Source organism: Gobius niger, assembly GCF_951799975.1.
Source record: "Gobius niger genome assembly, chromosome: 7".
NCBI classification, from domain to species: Eukaryota; Metazoa; Chordata; class Actinopteri; order Gobiiformes; family Gobiidae; genus Gobius; species Gobius niger.
This window is the reverse complement of record NC_136858.1, coordinates 28,634,889-28,652,946: the sequence shown is the minus strand read 5'-3', so window position 1 is coordinate 28,652,946 and position 18,058 is coordinate 28,634,889. Positions and strand designations below refer to the sequence as shown.

The following is an 18,058-nucleotide window of genomic DNA, read 5'->3' as shown; positions in this document are numbered from 1 at the left end:
CTGAGGCCACTCTGCTACTGAGGCCACTCTGCTACTGAGGCCACTCTGTTACTGAGGCCACTCTGTTACTGAGGCCACTCTGCTACTAAGGCCACTCTGCTACTGAGGCCACTCTGCTACTGAGGCCACTCTGCTACTAAGGCCACTCTGCTACTGAGGCCACTCTGTTACTGAGGCCACTCTGTTACTGAGGCCACTCTGCTAATGAGGCCACTCTGCTACTGAGGCCACTCTGCTACTGAGGCCACTCTGCTACTGAGGCCACTCTGTTACTGAGGCCACTCTGTTACTGAGGCCACTCTGCTACTGAGGCCACTCTGTTACTGAGGCCACTCTGTTACTGAGGCCACTCTGCTACTGAGGCCACTCTGCTACTGAGGCCACTCTGCTACTGAGGCCACTCTGTTACTGAGGCCACTCTGCTACTGAGGCAACTCTGCTACTGAGGCCACTCTGCTACTGAGGCCACTCTGCTACTGAGGCCACTCTGCTACTAAGGCCACTCTGGTACTGAGGCCACTCTGTTACTGAGGCCACTCTGCTAATGAGGCCACTCTGCTAATGAGGCCACTCTGCTACTGAGGCCACTCTGCTACTGAGGCCACTCTGCTACTAAGGCCACTCTGTTACTGAGGCCACTCTGTTACTGAGGCCACTCTGTTACTGAGGCCACTCTGCTACTGAGGCCACTCTGCTACTGAGGCCACTCTGTTACTGAGGCCACTCTGTTACTGAGGCCACTCTGCTACTGAGGCCACTCTGCTACTGAGGCCACTCTGTTACTGAGGCCACTCTGCTACTGAGGCCACTCTGCTACTGAGGCCACTCTGTTACTGAGGCCACTCTGTTACTGAGGCCACTCTGTTACTAAGGCCACTGCTAATCAAGAGGGTGTGACACCGAGAGACTGAGGAGGTGCATTCATGAGGTGCACCAAGGTAGGAAACTACTCTACCTGGTTACAAGTTCATCCTCAGAGAAAGATGTGGCATTAACACACAGTGAGGTCATGAACACACAGTGAGGTCATTAACACACAGTGAGGTCATTAACACACAGTGAGGTCATGAACACACAGTGAGGTCATTAACACACAGTGAGGTCATTAACACACAGTGAGGTCATGAACACACAGTGAGGTCATGAACACACAGTGAGGTCATTAACACACAGTGAGGTCATTAACACACAGTGAGGTCATTAACACACAGTGAGGTCATGAACACACAGTGAGGTCATGAACACACAGTGAGGTCATTAACACACAGTGAGGTCATGAACACACATTGAGGTTATTAACACACAGTGAGATCGGCTCCTCCACTGCAATGTTTGCAAATTATCCGTTTTAAGTTTCTACTAAATAAACACAAAAGGACAATCTGCCTTCATTTAGGCTTTTTAAAACAGGGACTTTGCTGTGGTGACTCTAATATGTATTTTGTCACTTTTATAAAGTTTGTAAAAAAGTGCACCTCAACCTCAATCAACGCAGTGGTTTATGGGATGGCACATAGCTCCTAATCGCCGGTGAGGAACCACCAGAGGTCCCTATGCTAAAGCCCTGAGGCTCCATCTCCTACCTCCTTCTGAACTGACAGCACTATTCGGACGCTTCTTGTCATGGCGGACGCTGATGCACATGTGTAGAACTCTTACCAATCTGCTGGTTTGGGCCCCTCGCGCTCAGAGCAGAGGTTCTCCTGGAGTCTGTGGGAGGGCGCGGCTATGACCACAGATCAAAGTGGTCGGATCCTTGAAATCCTACAAACAAAGAGGACAGGTCAAAGCTCTCTCTGCCATCTCTTACTGTCACCTCTGCGGTCAGATTGATGGGAGCGGAGACAGACCCGCCCCCTGGTCTGAACAAGTCCGAGGCCTGACATGTCTTGTTCCGGTTTTCCACGGGCACAAAGACCAGACAGGTACGCATGAACTCGTCTAAGCTCAGGTAAGACCATGTCTCAGTATGGAAAAACGGTGGCCTCTTCCTTTAAATGACAATGCCTTTAAGAGCTGTGATACATCAGGTAATGACTTCTCTGAAACTGGAGCTGTTGGTTTGTTTTGCCTCATGAGTAAGTAATGTAAGAATGAGCCAGAGGAGAATTCTTCAGCAGAATCAGCTATATAGTTTTGACGTGGTTTATGGTTTTTTCAGCTTTGTAATTGCAGCGTCATATGAAACAACAATAGTTTTTCAACTGTAATCCAAATACAAGACGACAACTAAACCGCCTGATAAATAAATCAAATGGCAGTAATCATAATATTCTTAACTTGCTTTAATGTAATAATGTAATATCACACAGAAATGTTGACAATGAATTCATTTAAAGCTGTGAGTAAACTTGCAATTTTGTAGCATACATAAACAAACATAAATCCTCTTCGATCATACTACAGTTAGCTAAATAACAGGTAAAAGCATGTCAAACATTAAAAAGAACAAACTGCTCCTCAGTGTACTCTTTGACTGAAGTCTCTACAACTGGAACTCAAAAACAGTGGCTGAAGAAGGTGAAGAGCTCAGGTGGTGCTGAAGGGATCAGAGGGCTCCAAGGTAATGTCCACTGAGGGCCTCCTTTGAGCTTGGGCTGGTCCTGGGTCGACCTCTACACGGTCAGCCCACCCAGTGGGAGTGCTGCTGGGAGTTCCGCTGGGCGGGGCACTGGGTGGATTGGAACTTCTGGAGGAAGGCCCCTCGTCGATGGTCTCGAGCTCCTGATGCGTCTGGAAGTTGTGGATGGAGCTGCGAGACTTGGGCGACTCCAGGCTCTCGTACGGACACACGTTGTCCCTGAATGAATTCACCACCCGCATCTGACATAAAGCATAAAGCACAAAGAGTCTGATGCTGTATTTTGTGTCGTAGCTTGAATGCTCTCTTCATGTACCATCGGAATGTAAACATCAGTCAAGATGAATATTGCAAATGAATGTCTCTTTTGTGTCATGTTGGAATTGTAGTGTATGTGGTACTTCTTTATTTAAGAAGTAGAGTAGTCAGGCATACTTGAGCATTAACAGTCAAATACATAAATCTATAAATAGATACATAATTCCATAACTGCTGATACACATTGTGGATTTATTCCTGTTCAATCTAAAGGTGGCAAGTAAAATGTAATGCTTTTTAGTGCAATATTAATGCCTAATATATTTTTATATTATGCCTTGTTTAGGAAATGCAACCATGCGGCCCTAGACTGTAGTGTGTTGTAGTGTAATATGTGGGTCCTGACCTGTGACTTGAGGCGCCGCACGCTGCGGCACGACAGAACGCGGCTGTTCTTCCGCTCCATCTTGCTGTGGTCAATCTCAAAGTCGTCTTTCTGTAGCTCGGTTTGGTCGTGTGGAGTGGCGTCTCTCTGAGTGTTCTGTCCTGCTGACTTCAGGAAAGGCAGAATCCGTGTCGGCACGCTGGTCACCACCTGAGGGCGCCACCGAGCAGAGGCGGGTTAGAGTTTCACTTGGACACAGAATGTCCATGTCAGTTTAAATGTTACAGACCTGCCCCCAGAGCAGAGAGCCAAAGCCGTAGAACACACACCAAAGCCACTGGTCGAGGCTGAGGGGGACACAGCTGAACGGTTTGCCTCCAAACTGGACAATAATGACCTGCACAAACAACAGGACGCCACAGTCACAAACAAATACTGTCAAGTCTAGGGCTGAAACGACTAATCGATTAATCGACGACTAATCGATTATTAAAATAGTCGACAACTATTTTGGTAATCGATTAATCGTTTTCTGGTTCACACAGACTAAAATGGAGCAAAAATGAGATAAAAAATGTAGTATTTTTGATGAAAACCTACTTTGATTTTATATTTAGGGTCTGTCGTGTTTTGTACATTGTAAATTTCATTAATAGAGAATCCGTGTACCCTTCGATCATTAGTTATTCCGTTTCAAAATAAAATCAGAAAAACAACATTTTCATTTGTTTTTTTCCCTTTCTAAACTTGAATTAAAAAAAAGAAATCTTGTATACGTCAATGTCAATGAGTTTGTTTTGGCTCTAGTTGTTTTAAAGGAGCTATATCATGCTATTTTAGCCATTCCAAAGTTAAGTATAGGCATTTATACAAACCTGGGGGTTCGATTTGACCCCCACCTATCATTCAACACCCACATCCAACATATCTGTAAGACTGCATTCTTTCACCTCCGCAACATCTCCAAACTCCGCCCCTCCCTCTCCCTTCCCGACGCAGAGAGGCTGGTCCATGCCTTTGTCTCCTCCAGGCTCGACTACTGCAACGCACTCCTCATCGGGATCCCTGGCAGGAGCCTGCAGAGATTGCAGTACATTCAGAACTGCGCTGCCAGGATCCTGATGAGGGTGCGTAAGTCTGAACACATCACACCCATCCTCCATAAACTCCACTGGCTTCCTGTTAGGTTCAGGATTGAGTACAAGATCTGCCTCCTGACCTATCAGTGTGTCCACGGCAGCGCACCAGTGTACCTTAAAGAACTCATCAACAGCCACAAACCAACCCGACAGCTCCGCTCCTCTGACAGCCACCAACTCCTGGTCCCCAAGACAAAGCTCCGCACTATGGGAGATAGGTCGTTCCAGGCAGCTGCTCCTCGACTGTGGAATGCCCTCCCCAACCATCTGAGGGCACCACAGTCTATTGAGGTTTTTAAAAGTAAACTTAAGACCCACTTATTTTGTGCGGCTTATTCTTAGTGTGTTATTTTGTGTTTTTAACTGATAATATTCCTCGTGTTTTTACTATTGATATGTTCTGCCTGTTTCTGCTCTGTTTGTTTTTTTGTGTAAATTGTAGCACTTTGAGATGTGTTCTTCATATGTAAAGTGCAATACAAATAAAATGTATTATTATTATTATTATTATTATTATATGATATATTGTACCTCTACCATTATGGAGCACTCATTTTTGTGATAAATATAAGTGTTTTCTGGAGGTATTTTTCGAACCCGGAAGACACAACGCTTCGATTCAGTTAACTCCGCCCCCTCTCTCCGCACATACAACTTTACCGTAATATAAATAAACAGCAATAAGTGAAGTCACTTCACGATGCAGTTATACGGAGTTGACATCTGCAACACAGCTTCATAAATGGCTAACACACATGCTAATATGCTAACACACAAGCTAACCCGCGTTTGGATTGACTCACCGCTCTGGTCCATCGCTGTTTACATTGTGGGACTCGCGTTGGTTATAAAAGTTAATCCACTTTGGTTCTGGCGAAGGTTCACCAAACATCCATCAGAGACAGTCACAGAAAAACAATATTTTGGCTGATAGTCGCTGAATCCCGGAGAAAAAAACAGCTAGACGAGTGGCCTCTTCTTGAAAAAGGTTGAATAAACTCCTCGTCCTCGTAGCCAAACGCGCTTCTTTTTCTCCGTGACATTATCGTTAGTTAAGAATGAAGAACAGGTGTCCAGAGTAGGTAACGAGCTCAATCGTCACAGCTGCAGCGCAAACATGACTGATCTGTTCAGACGCGATGTGTTTGTTTTGGCCACAGCTGACCAGGAAGCACTTCGGGCACATCCTTATTTTTTATTTATTTTTTACTCTTTGTTTCTTTCTTACGACAAAAATAATGAAAACGCTGTTTTACAAATTAAAATCCGGCCGTAAGCATAGAATTAAGACATTACATTACAGACGTCGAGCACTTCCGTTCCGTTGTTACGACACAACTGAACACTCAGTCGTTCACCAGGAGAGGGAGGAGCAGCTGCTCAGAGAGCAGGATTCAGGAGGATTACTGAGAGCTGCGTGAATGAAGCCACAAACCACTCTGGGGGTGTTTTTGATGAGGAAATAGCATAACAACATGGCTAAAAGCACCAAAAAGTCGATTTTGCATGATATAGGACCTTTAAATTCCCCCCAAAATTATGACGTTACTATTATTTCGTTTTATTATTGTTTGCGACACCGGAAGTGAGGAGAGACCTCAGCTCCTACACTTGTTTGGAAAGTTTTATGCAGATACTTTTTAAAAATTGGGCAACACATGCAGAGATCAGAGATGCTTTATATTACCACGGAGGGAATGGTTGCTCAGAAATATCCGTGAGGAGATTCTGCTTGGAAAACAACCTTAAAAAGCTGGGCAGACACTGTGCGTCTCTGTCGTGCAGTGTACAGGGGGCTACGAGCCACGAATAGCTGCTCACGACGGACGTACGAGTGAAAATCGCACGGTCACAAGGTTTTCAAACATGTTTGATATTTTTTGCGAGTCGTGTGGTCCTGGTCCTGTGGCAGCGACACTGAAGCCGGCGGAAAGCAGTGCGAACACGGGGAAATGCAGCTGCAGGCGCCAGGAGGAGAGGACACACGCGATATTATATATATTTTTATTCCTCTTCGTCACTTTAGTTGTGCATGATTACTTTGCAAAACAAAAGTCACTGCTGAAGTGGGGTGGACGGATAGAGGAGTGGCAGAGGGACAGTTTGGGAATGCACGACGGGAAAGGGTTTTAGAGCGCGGCTCTGGGGAAACAGAGAGAGAGAGCTCCCGAACGCTCCCGGCACCAGCTCTCCCGGGCCATGGGAGAGAAAAAGGCGTGTGGAGTCCGTGAGTGAGGTGGCTACAGGAGCCCCGACTCTCACATCTTCCACCTGTTCGCTCAGCTCCGCTCTTGTCCGCCTCCGAAGCGACATCACCGCCCACCACCTCCTCCGCCCCGGTCACCTCGGCTGCTGCTGCTGCAGCTCCACGAGGCGCTCAAAGTGAGCAGCAACGAGTTTGAGAAATAAAAGTCCTAATGACATAATAAACAACGGTTACAGAGGAGACCGCGTTGAAGCTCGACCTCTTATGCTTAAGTTTGTTTTTGTTTCCCTCTTGCGCGAGGGAGAGAGGCAGAGAAAAAGTTACTCATCATTTCCAGTAGCAAATCAAACCGTAGCAGTAGTGAACAAAATAACGGAAGTTGTTTTAGCAGTGTTTGTTTCCACTGCATAGCAAAGAAGTGGGTCAATATTTTATTTAGAATTGTTTGCCTTTCCAATTTAATTTAGAAAATGGAAATACAATAAAACAACCACATAATTAGTTTTTCTAAAACTAATGATCGAACGGTACACGGATTATAGAGCCTTCAAAAAACATTTCCCTTTAGTTCACTCCATCAACACATCCTCAAACAGCGCCACTTAAGCTATAATGTGATAAAAAAATAGAAAAAATAAAATTTCCCATTCACAGCCAAGCGATTAATCGTAACAATAATCGATAGATTAATCGATTACAAAATAATCGTTAGTTGCAGCCCTAGTCAAGTCAGTCCCCGGGTCCACACGTGAAACTTGCAAACTATTCTATTCTAATCGATTGATCTGTTTCTCTGGAGCTGGCTATTGTTGTCATGACGACAGTGACATGCCATGAACATGGGAGTACAAATGTGGAGGACATTTACTTTAGACACTAAAGTAGATTGATATTAGCTCTAAAGTTTAGAGCTAATATCAATCTATTCAAACCAATACTATGAATAAATTAGAATTTTTCACAAAGAAATTACTGATGGAAAAGGAGGAAAGAGAGGGTTTTTCTGCAACTAAAGAATCTGAGTTTGAGACACAGAAGGATTTGATCAGTAACGAGTAACGAACACGGCGTTTTTTCACCTGAACCACGAGGGTTCCCATGATGACGCCGCAGAAAATGGGGTTTTTGTGGATGCCCTCGAACACGTTCCTCTCCCCGTGGATCTTTCGGGCGTTGATCTCATTGAAGATCTGCATGAGGACGAAGACGTTGAAGACGATGGTGTAATGCACTGACGGCGGCGCATGGAGCGGAGCGTCTCTGCCGCTGTCAATGTCGAAGACGTGCTCACCTAAAACAAGGAACACGATGGTTTAAGGCAGAGGTTTGCGAAGCTTCTCGTCCTCAACAATTTAGCCACATGTTTTACGTTTTAGATGAGACAGCGAGTCATTAACCATTGTTTTTCATTACACTTGGAAGATTTAAGATATTGATGAATTTTGATAAAAAATATTTGTATATATATTAAAAACAATCTTCTTCTTTCAGATATAGCAGATATAGATAACTATTAGCTATAACCAGTTATAATTTGTCAGTTATTTGAATAGCTGATTAGTCCTTGCAGGCCTCATTCATGTCGTAATCTGGACAATGGTCAGTTTTTCGCCGCCTTCAGTAGAATATTGTGATACGTCTGACGTGACTAAAATAGTGATTGTTGAGATTTTTCAGTCACTGACCTGCGAAGAGCAGCATGAAGATGATGGCGAGCTGGAAGATGGCGTGTCCTAAGATGTTCTTCATCATGGTGCGGGAGATGAGCGGTTTGTTGCGCCCGTATGGTTTCCGTAGCAGCAGAGACTCGGTGGGCGGCTCCGTGGCCAGAGCCAGCGATGCAAAAGTGTCCATGATCAGATTCACCCACAGCATCTGCACGGCCTTCAGTGGTGAATCCTGAGACAACGCATAACAACATTTATGACCCCTAAGGTCAGGGGTCAGGGCTCGGACTGGGGGTCTGAAGGAGGAGCGGGATCATCAAACGGTTAAACAAAGGATTCCAGCGGCGGAAAAAGCTACATTTGATATTTTTCAGTAAAACGTGAATTGTTGTTGGTGTGTTTCTGAGGATGATGATGACGTGTGCGGACCTGGGTGATGCAGGCTCCAGTGAAGGCCACGATCACCGCCACCACGTTGACCGTCAGCTGGAACTGGAGGAACTTGGAGATGGAGTCGTACACGTTCCTGCCCCACATCACGGCTTTGACGATGCTGCTGAAGTTGTCGTCCGTCAGGATGATGTCGGACGCCTCCTTCGCCACGTCAGTGCCCGCGATGCCCTGAGCAAAACAAACACTCTAGAAAGTTCTGTACACAATTATGTGTTTAAAATATCGATTTAATGGTTGAAAGCTGTTACCATGGCAAAGCCGACATCTGCCTTTTTGAGCGCAGGGCCGTCGTTGGTGCCGTCTCCGGTTACAGCCACGACCTGCCGCTGCTCCAGTGCTTTGCTGTCAATGATCCCTGTCAAAATAAAAGTGTTTATGGACAAACATGAAGAAGAATTTGACAAAACAGAGGAATATTGACAAAATATATAAAAACATCAACATCATAAAACCTACGGCTCTTCAAGCACCTTTGAGTTCATGTTTTTTCTACACTTCATATTCAAACTAATGCTTCACACATGCGTCACTGGAGATTGCTGTGAGCTTGTCCCACAGCCACAGGAGCCAGTGCAGACTCACCCTTCACCAAAGTGTGTTTGTCTGTGGGCGAGGACCGAGCCAGGACGCGCAGTTTGGGCCAAATCTTGTCGATTCGTTCCTGTTCGATCTGTGGGAAAACAACAACATGGCATCAGTGTTCTTCTCAAACCGTGGACCCATTTGGGTTTATTCATCTGACATTTGAGACTTTTATATTTTAAAGATAAATTAAATTATGCTTCATTGATGTTTACACCCAGTTCAGGTCCATCTTTGACATGGTTTAGTCCTGATTTGGTTTTGAGGCCTGATGGGTCAAATATACAAGAAAGTTTATAGTTGTTTTTGAGAGAGAAAAATATTTCCACTGTACATTTTACATTGTTGCCTGATGTTTCGAGAGTCATCCAAGGGCCACAGATGTTAAGTCCCATCAGATGTTTGATTGGGTTTTGTGACACTCCAAGCACACAGGTGTTGTAGATTGATCTCATCCAGGTAGATACAATATTGAAGGTTAAATACATTTGAATTTTGTTAAAACATTTGAACGTCCCTTTGAAGAAGAGAGTTGGATGACTCTCGAAACGTCGGGCAACTATGTAAAAATATCCAGTTGAAATGTTTCTTTCAAGGTTTCATTTAAATATGTCCATTAACAAAACATTCTCTAATTGTGGATAAGATCAATACTAAACCACATGAAGAAGTGACTGGAGTAAACATGTAATCCATGGTGTGTGTCGGAGTTTTTCTGCTCTGACCTCGCCTTCTTCGTTTTTGATTTGCCGGTTGAATTCTTTTCCCTCCATACACAGGAAGTCGTCTCCTGGGTTTAAGATGCCACATTTGGTGGCAATGGCCCGAGCGGTGCTGATGTTGTCGCCTGTGACCATACGGACGGTGATTCCAGCCCTTTGGCACTTCCTGATGGCCTCAGGAACCTGAAGAGACGGGCAGAGGGAAATGATCTCTACAGTGTGTGAAAAATACACAGGTGGACGACGGAATAAAAAAGGTAGAGTTTTGTGTACAAAGAATACAAAATTGAAAAAAGTATGTGGTATATTCTTAAATCTGTATCCTTTAAAAGCCAATGCAGGTGTTTGATTAGGTCACTAATAGGACTGAAGTGTAAATGTTGACATTCGATGACATGAGCTGTACCTCTGGTCGTACAGGGTCCTCGATGCCTACGATGCAGAGGCAGGTAAGATCAGACAGAATCTGACCCTCATTGTCCCAGTCCGGCTCGCCTGCTGAGGCGGGGAAATCCTTATAGGCCAAACAGATGGTCCTGAGGCCCTCTGACGCCATGGGCTCAATCACGCTGTTCACCACTCGCTTCCTGTCGGCCTGACGGAAGGCCTTCACCTCTCCCCCAGACGACACAATCTTACAGCACCTGCACAGGACGACCAATCCATCAGCTCCAATAGAAAGTAATAAGATAAGATTACAAAATAAAAAGCCACAAAAGAACCACAGTCAGAGCAGTCAAAGTTCTAATATAGTATAGAATTATCTTTGATACACCACTGCATTGGACAGAGCAGAACAACACACTTCTTTAGCACGATTTCCGATGCTCCTTTGCTGAACATGGTGTAGCTGCCGTCTTCGTTCCGGAGCACGGTGCTCATTGACTTTCTGACGGAGTTAAAAGTGTAGACTTTGTAAAGGGACTCTTCGGGGAACTGCCGGCGGATGGCGTCATAATCGCGGTGCAGGTTGGTGGCGAATCCCAAAAGAGCACACTCAGTTTTGTTTCCTACTTGTCGAGGCAGCCCTCCCTCTTTCTCTGGAGGCTGTGGAGACATGACGGCGTTCACATGTTATGGTTCACTTTAAATCTTTTTACTTTAAAAGCTGCTATCAAAACCGCTGTCGCAATGTAATTTAATAAAGTCAATGTCTGAATCCTCCTGTGGATTGTGGCATACCATAATATCTGTGGTGTAGGCACAGTTGACGGCAATGCCCTTCAAGAGCAGGTCCACAGTGTGTGTGGGGAAGAAGTCTGGGGACGGGAGCTTTAGGTGGTAATGTCCCGCACAGTAGCACTGCACCACAGCCATACGATTCATTGTCAGTGTTCCTGTTTTGTCCGAGCAAATGGATGTGGCGTTCCCCATCGTCTCACAGGCATCCAAGTGTCTCACCAGGTTGTTGTCCTTCATCATTTTCTGGAATCACAAAAATAAAACAATCACGACTCAAAAACTATAGACATGACCATAAATTGCTGCAGCGGGAAAGGGACCAGCACAAAGTTCCTGGATGTGCGCATCACCGAGAAACTCTACGGACAAACACCACATCACCAGTCTCAAGAGGACATCAGTTTGAGTGCCACCCCATCATGAGCCCCTTCGAACAAAAAGCATCTATCTCTGTGTGGTCCTGTGCCAGCACTGCATCCTGCCGTAGGAGCCTCCAGGGCAGAGTGAGAGCAGCTACGAGATCACTGGTGCATTTACTCCACCAATAACACCCAAAAACACATGGCCTCAGGTTTGACCAGCTGACTTAAATCACTGTTGTGTATCAGGGGCTTGAACAACACATTAGACGCAGTAGAACTTACTTTGCAATAAAACAAATCTGCTTTAAAGATGGCAGAATAATCACATTCCCCTCAGACGGGGACAGGGGTATGTATGACAGTAAGTATTTATGAAACAAATACCTAAACATCTAAAAAGTCAGGAATGTTGGAATGGTTATTAGAATTTGGTGACAGCTTCCATTATCCCACAGAGCAAATCTTCATATGAATAATCTTTAATGGCCCTCCATGTCCCTCTGTAAATATTGTGTTGTAATTTCAAAGCTCTGGAGTGGTCACAGACCTTGACGGAGTAGGCCAGGGAGATGGTCACAGCTAAAGGCAGCCCCTCCGGCACAGCCACCACCAGCACAGTCACTCCGATGATGAAGAACTTGACCAAGAACTGGACGTAGAAGGGGGCGCAGGCGTCGTTCCAGGGAACTTTCTCAACAGCAAATGTGCTGATGGCGAACCGAATAATGAGGATCTTCACAGTCAGCACTGACATGAGAAGGCCTGAAACACAAAGGAGAAATATCGCTGATGGATTCCTTCATTTCCAATCGTTAAAGGGGCACTAGTACCTGTAAAACAGTCATTCTCAGCAGGTGGGTTGGGACCAGTGTTGGTAATGACAGCGTTTATAAATAACAGCATTAGTAACTGCGTTTGATTTCCCAGTAATGAGTAATTCAATTCATTACTATTTCCTCCGTGTGAGCTTACTTTATGAGGGAAAGAAATTAAGACAATAAAGATGAATATTTCAATACCTAATTTCCATCATTTCTGCACTTTAAGTGATGTTTTTTAACCATAGGCAATTATTGGGATAATATCGTTAATCACAATTTAATTATCGTCCCATTCCTAGTTGGGTCCAAAAAGTGTCTCTTTGAACCATTTTCAGAAAGTCGGGGCAGGGGCTTTTCCTAGGGAATTTTTCTAGTAAATAAGTATAGAGACAAAAGATTATTCTAACATGAATGATAGGAGTTGTTTTTATCATAACTTCATCTTCATGAGCTCATTTAGTGTACTCATTTATTCAATTCTTATTTAGGTCTCTTCTTGTCATCCGAGGATCATGGTGGGTCATGTGAGCCTACCAGCTGAAAACCACTGCTGTAAAAGACCACACTGTTCTAGGTTAGAACAAATTGAGCTAATCTATAAAACATCCGTATTAGCCAATCACAAGTCCTGCAAAGGGCTCTTTGAGTAATGTGCTGTGTCGACCACAGAGAAACCATTCATGTGTGTGTAAACCTGGTGCAGTACCTGCTTTGCCGATCTGCACAGCCAGGTGGGTCAGCTTTCCCTGCAGCACAGACTTCTCCTTTTTGTTGAAGTGGATTTTCTTCTCCACATCTCCAGCTTTGGGCTGCATTTCCATAGAAGCACCTTCTTCCTGTTTATCTGCATGCCACAAGCACAAACACAAGCAGTTCATTCAAATATCCTCTATAGCATTAGCTTCATATCACTGCTTCACATACAAGATCATTATCATAAGAAATCAAGAAAATATAACCTGATAGAAAACTTAAGATATTTCCTTCTCCTGATGATTTCTTGTGATAACACACTGTTGGTCTAGCTGATCATTATCACTCACATGTTTCATGACTATTTAGTTGCTGTTGTAAAGCATCAACAAAAAATAATAATAATAATTTAATACTGCATTAATCTCTGTAGAGAAATGAGTTCTCTGCATTTGACCCATCCTCAGTGTCACATGGGGCGACCTGTAGGAGCAGTGAGCTGCCAGCATGGGCCGGCGCTCGGGGACCATCTCCATGATGTGGGGCCAGGCTGGTGGTCAGAAACACCTGGCTGGAGGATTAACCTATTGCACATGTTTTTTATAACCTACCACTAACCACACAGAAAGGCCCCGTCCAGGTGGGAATCGAACCCGGGACCTTCGATCTGTGAGGCACAAGCACTAACCGCTGAGCCACCGTGCCATACCAAAAGCTTAGAAAGTTCTGCAAAATGGCTCTAATAGACCTGTTCAAGTTGCTGTTCATTCTTACGTTATGAAGTGTAGTGATTGTGGTAACTGTGTAAACGGAGTAAAATGCGCTCACTTGTCATGTCCTTCACGGTCTTCTTCTTCGGCTGGTCCTCCTCCTCAGCTCCAAGCAGCATGAAGATCTTCCCAGCCTGAGAGCTCACTCCAAGCGCCGTCACAACCATCTTTCCTGAACCCTCCATAACATGAGTGCCTGAGGGAAATAAGTAAACATTCAGTTCTCCCCAATTGGCTTCTGTTGTCTGTGTTAATTATAGACCTCAACCAATCTAACCTCTGATGATCGTATTTAATGGCACCTTGAATTAACACAGCACTAACCCAAAGCAAATGTACCTGTAGAGTGAGTCTGAGTGAATAAAGAAGGTAGGAGAGCGTTCAGAGTAGAAACTGTCGGACTAAATAATTGTCTGGGTCCAAAAACAAAGAAAATGGATCAGCTTGCTTACATCAAACAAACATTTTCAAAATGTTTAAGAGAGAGCTATTGGCAAGCAAACCGAAAATAGGATATCCGAGGGGAGTTTTCTTATTTGATAAATAAGACTCACCTGAAAGAATCATGGGGTCATTTTCGTTCTTCTTCACGTGGTCGCACTCTCCGGTTAAAGAGCTTTCATCGATCTTCAGGTCATTCCCCTGGATCAAGACGCCATCAGTCGGAAGCATGTCCCCTACACAAAGGACACAACCAAATCACTCAAACACCAACAAAAGGAGATCGACGTGGACTGATATATTCTAGAGTTCTGTTTGATAGAGAAAAAAAAAACTATAAATGTGACCTATTTCTGTTCGCTGCCCCACCGGCCAAACTCATCCCTGTGGGCACAGAGCATTCAGCCTCTCTGCTCCCCAACTCTTTCCCCCAGACCTTGGTAAAATAGACTTCCTGCCACTCTTCAAATCCAGACTCAAAACCCACCTAACCGTCCTACACCACTCAGTTACGCACCTTTTCACTGCCGTCCTCTGTTTTATTCTGTTGCTCCTGTTTTTATTGTTTCTATGATTCCACTGTACTGTGTCCTTGGGTGTTTAGAAAGGTGCTTTTGAATAAAATGTATTATTATAACCTAATCACTAGGACTCTGCAATAAATCGAGATTTAATCGTGATTGCAATCCCTACTTTGATTATCACGAGCTTAATATAGACGCTGCAGTTACGCATAAGACCTGAGGTGGCAGTAGTGAGCATGAAATGACCAACTTGCATCTAGCCCCTTTAAGGTTTACTTATCAAGACATTGTTTTTTGGGTTTCTGGTCAGTTTTCTAAATGCATAACCATGGAGACGGTTCTATCAGCAGAAAGCCTAAAAAACAACTGGAGCGTCCTAGAGGCCACTATGGTGGAGAGTAAAGGCGCCATGCTCACCACTCATACAGCCGCTGAGTTACTGAAAGGTCAAAGACACACTAATAGGCACTTCCTTTTGCGGAAATACACTTAAATAATGCACCTTTAAAATTGTGTGTTAGATTTAGGGCCCCAAGTCTGATGAAAAAAATCAGTAGAAAATGTGTAAATTACTCCGATGCTGATCCATTTTTGCACATGTTCCTCAATCATGTAAAGATGTGTTCAGCGTAATTTTTCACCATATTTGATCTGGAGGATGTCTCCGACCACGATCTCGGATGTATTGATGGCCTCAATTTGTCCCGCACGGAGCACTGTGAACGTCTGGTCCTTCTCAATGCGGCTCTGGAGACCCCTGAACTGCTTCTCTTTGCTCCAGTCATTAAACGCGGTCACCAGCACCACGCAGACCACAGACAGAAGGATGGCTGTGCCCTCGATCCAGCCGGTCTCTGATTCTCCCTCGTCATGCACGCCGCCCGCCGCTGTGCCACAACCTGCACACACCAGAGCCACGTTTCAGTACAAGTGACAGGAGGCTTTTAATCCACAAGGTGGTGATACGATGTATCATGTAATAACCACCTGGATCTGTCAAATCTGGGTCTCCCAGTCTAAGTTGGGAAAGTTGAAAGTGTAGAAGATACTCATTTTTACTCTTACCACCTCTGATGTTAGATCAGGGGTGTCAAACATACGGCCCGCGGGCCTGATCCGGCCCGCGACATGATTTAATCCGGCCCCTGCCCTGTAGAGCATAAATTCCAGAGTATGTCAAAAAAAAAGTAAGTCTCTAGCCCATTCCTGTGCGGAGTTATGATTTTTTTAAGAATAACCAGAATGCTCATTCTAGCCACTAGGGGGCATTAAATAAAAAAAAAAAGGATAGAGTTCCACAAGTGTCCAGCAGAGGGCACTGACATAGTAAGAGCTCAGGATATGAACAACACATTATATAGCCATGTGGTAAATGGACAGTCTACCCCAGGGCAGCTGTGGCTTCAATAACAGTTTACCACCACCAAGTGAATGAATAATGACTACTGCACTTTCAGGAACTTGTGACACAGGCTTGTAAAGTGCAATACAAGTGTGAGCCGTTGTTATTAATGAAGCTACAGTTAAGTTGGGGCTTTGATCAATTCACAGCTTATTATTATTCATTTATTGGAAACATTTTCTCTGTATTACATGCGGCCCGCGACCCGCCATGGGAGCTGAATTTCGGCCCGCGACCCAAAATGAGTTTGACACCCCTGTGTTAGATAATCATAATGTATATAAACTTACTTGGACGCTCAGATCCGGTTGGCTTGTAAAATGACAGGCCTAAGGAGATTAAAGCTGCCACCTCCAGGATAATAAGCGTGACATCCTGCAGTGCTTCAAATATCAGTCGTAGGAATGACTTTGGCTTCTTTGGAGGAATGATGTTTGAGCCAAACCTCCGCTTCCTACGTTCTATGTCCTCCACGTTTCCATTTAGCCCTGTCACACAAAACACAACATAGTCAGAGCTAGATTTACAAAAACCTGCACTATTCAGATTTATTCGTCACATGGATTAACATAATTCAACCATGCAAAGATTTGAGAGCGCTTCAAAGTTTTGAATATGTACTGTTGAAGAAGAGATCATCATTCTTTATTCAGACTCTAAGTCCATAGCATAAAAAGACATATATACATATATATATATATATATATATATATATATATATATATATATATATATATATATATATATATATATATATATATATATATATATATATATATATACAGACAAGACTCACAAAAACAATACATTCAAGATTATAAAAGACAGCTATACCAATGTTTCCATGTTTTGAGTGAGTGAGTTACCTTCTGTGGCTGATGTTCGCAGCCTGCCAAGCAGCCCAGCCACACCCCCGTAGAGCCGATCAATTTCCTCTTTGCCCTCGATGCCTCTGAGGTCCATGAGGGTGCTCAGCTCCTCCATACGGCAGAAGCTGCGCTTCGTTTTACGCCGTGAGGACTTATGGTTCATGGCCGGCACACTGCCACTGTTCCTGGACATCTTTACTTCTGTCCTTTTCTCATTCTTTCTGAACAAAGTAGTCGCTGATCTGCAAAGAATCAACAACAGGACAAGGAACCATTGATTGTGTCTACAAAACCAATATCCTCACATATTAAATCATCTTTTAGTTTTAACAAATACATAATGTTGTTTTAGTACAGTACAACCTGTTTTGATGCTTGATCCGTTATGGTTGGGTACTAAGTTTTTAGTGGTGCACACGCAGTAATAAGTTAAGTACTAATTTTAACTTCTCCAACTGTTGATACAATGATCCAGTGCAACAATATATATAAAGTGAACCCTAGCGCTGAAGTTGGTAATCCCCTTAGTAGGTGGTTATTTATAGAGCTCCAAGTATAAGAACTCCTTCCTCCCCATTTCAGTGACATCTCCAGGCCAAAGAGCAGAGCGGGGATGTGTGTGTGACGGAATTATGTAATCTTGAAGGTTTCGTTTTTGCCATACACCAAACATCGCAAACCGGTGATCTGAAGGAGCTTAGTTAACGGACACCGAAGTCCAGGCATTAATGTTAAAAATAAAGTCATCACTCTGCATGTTGGATACATTTACCATGACAACCAGTGGAGATGACAGTGTTAGCATCCGTTGTAGCCTACTGTACTCATAACACTTTTTGAAAGGTTTTGTTATGTTTTACAAAAAAATTATTAAAAGTCAAACAACTTGGCATATTAGATGTGGTTTAACCGGTTTAAACTGACAAAACTAGCTAGACTTCTCAAACATTTATAAATGCTTCAATTCCAAATCATTGTGAAATCGACATGTAACTTACCGA

General features: G+C 44.0%; 1 protein-coding gene across 1 annotated transcript; it reads right to left on the bottom strand.

Moving 5' to 3' along the window:
- Nucleotides 1-2,529: 2,529 nt before the first annotated feature.
- Nucleotides 2,530-17,250, bottom strand: LOC306965092 (plasma membrane calcium-transporting ATPase 2-like; the record flags this gene model as incomplete). Its single annotated transcript, XM_079559336.1, has 19 exons — nt 2,530-2,823; nt 3,246-3,434; nt 3,514-3,621; nt 7,649-7,860; nt 8,255-8,468; nt 8,666-8,857; nt 8,938-9,044; nt 9,272-9,359; nt 9,997-10,176; nt 10,400-10,637; nt 10,799-11,040; nt 11,176-11,418; nt 12,085-12,299; nt 13,065-13,202; nt 13,880-14,017; nt 14,376-14,498; nt 15,428-15,685; nt 16,479-16,676; nt 17,055-17,250. 19 exons carry the CDS (start codon nt 17,248-17,250, stop codon nt 2,530-2,532), a joined length of 3,573 nt encoding a protein of 1,190 aa, XP_079415462.1.
- Between the last annotated feature and the right edge of the window lie 808 nt (nt 17,251-18,058).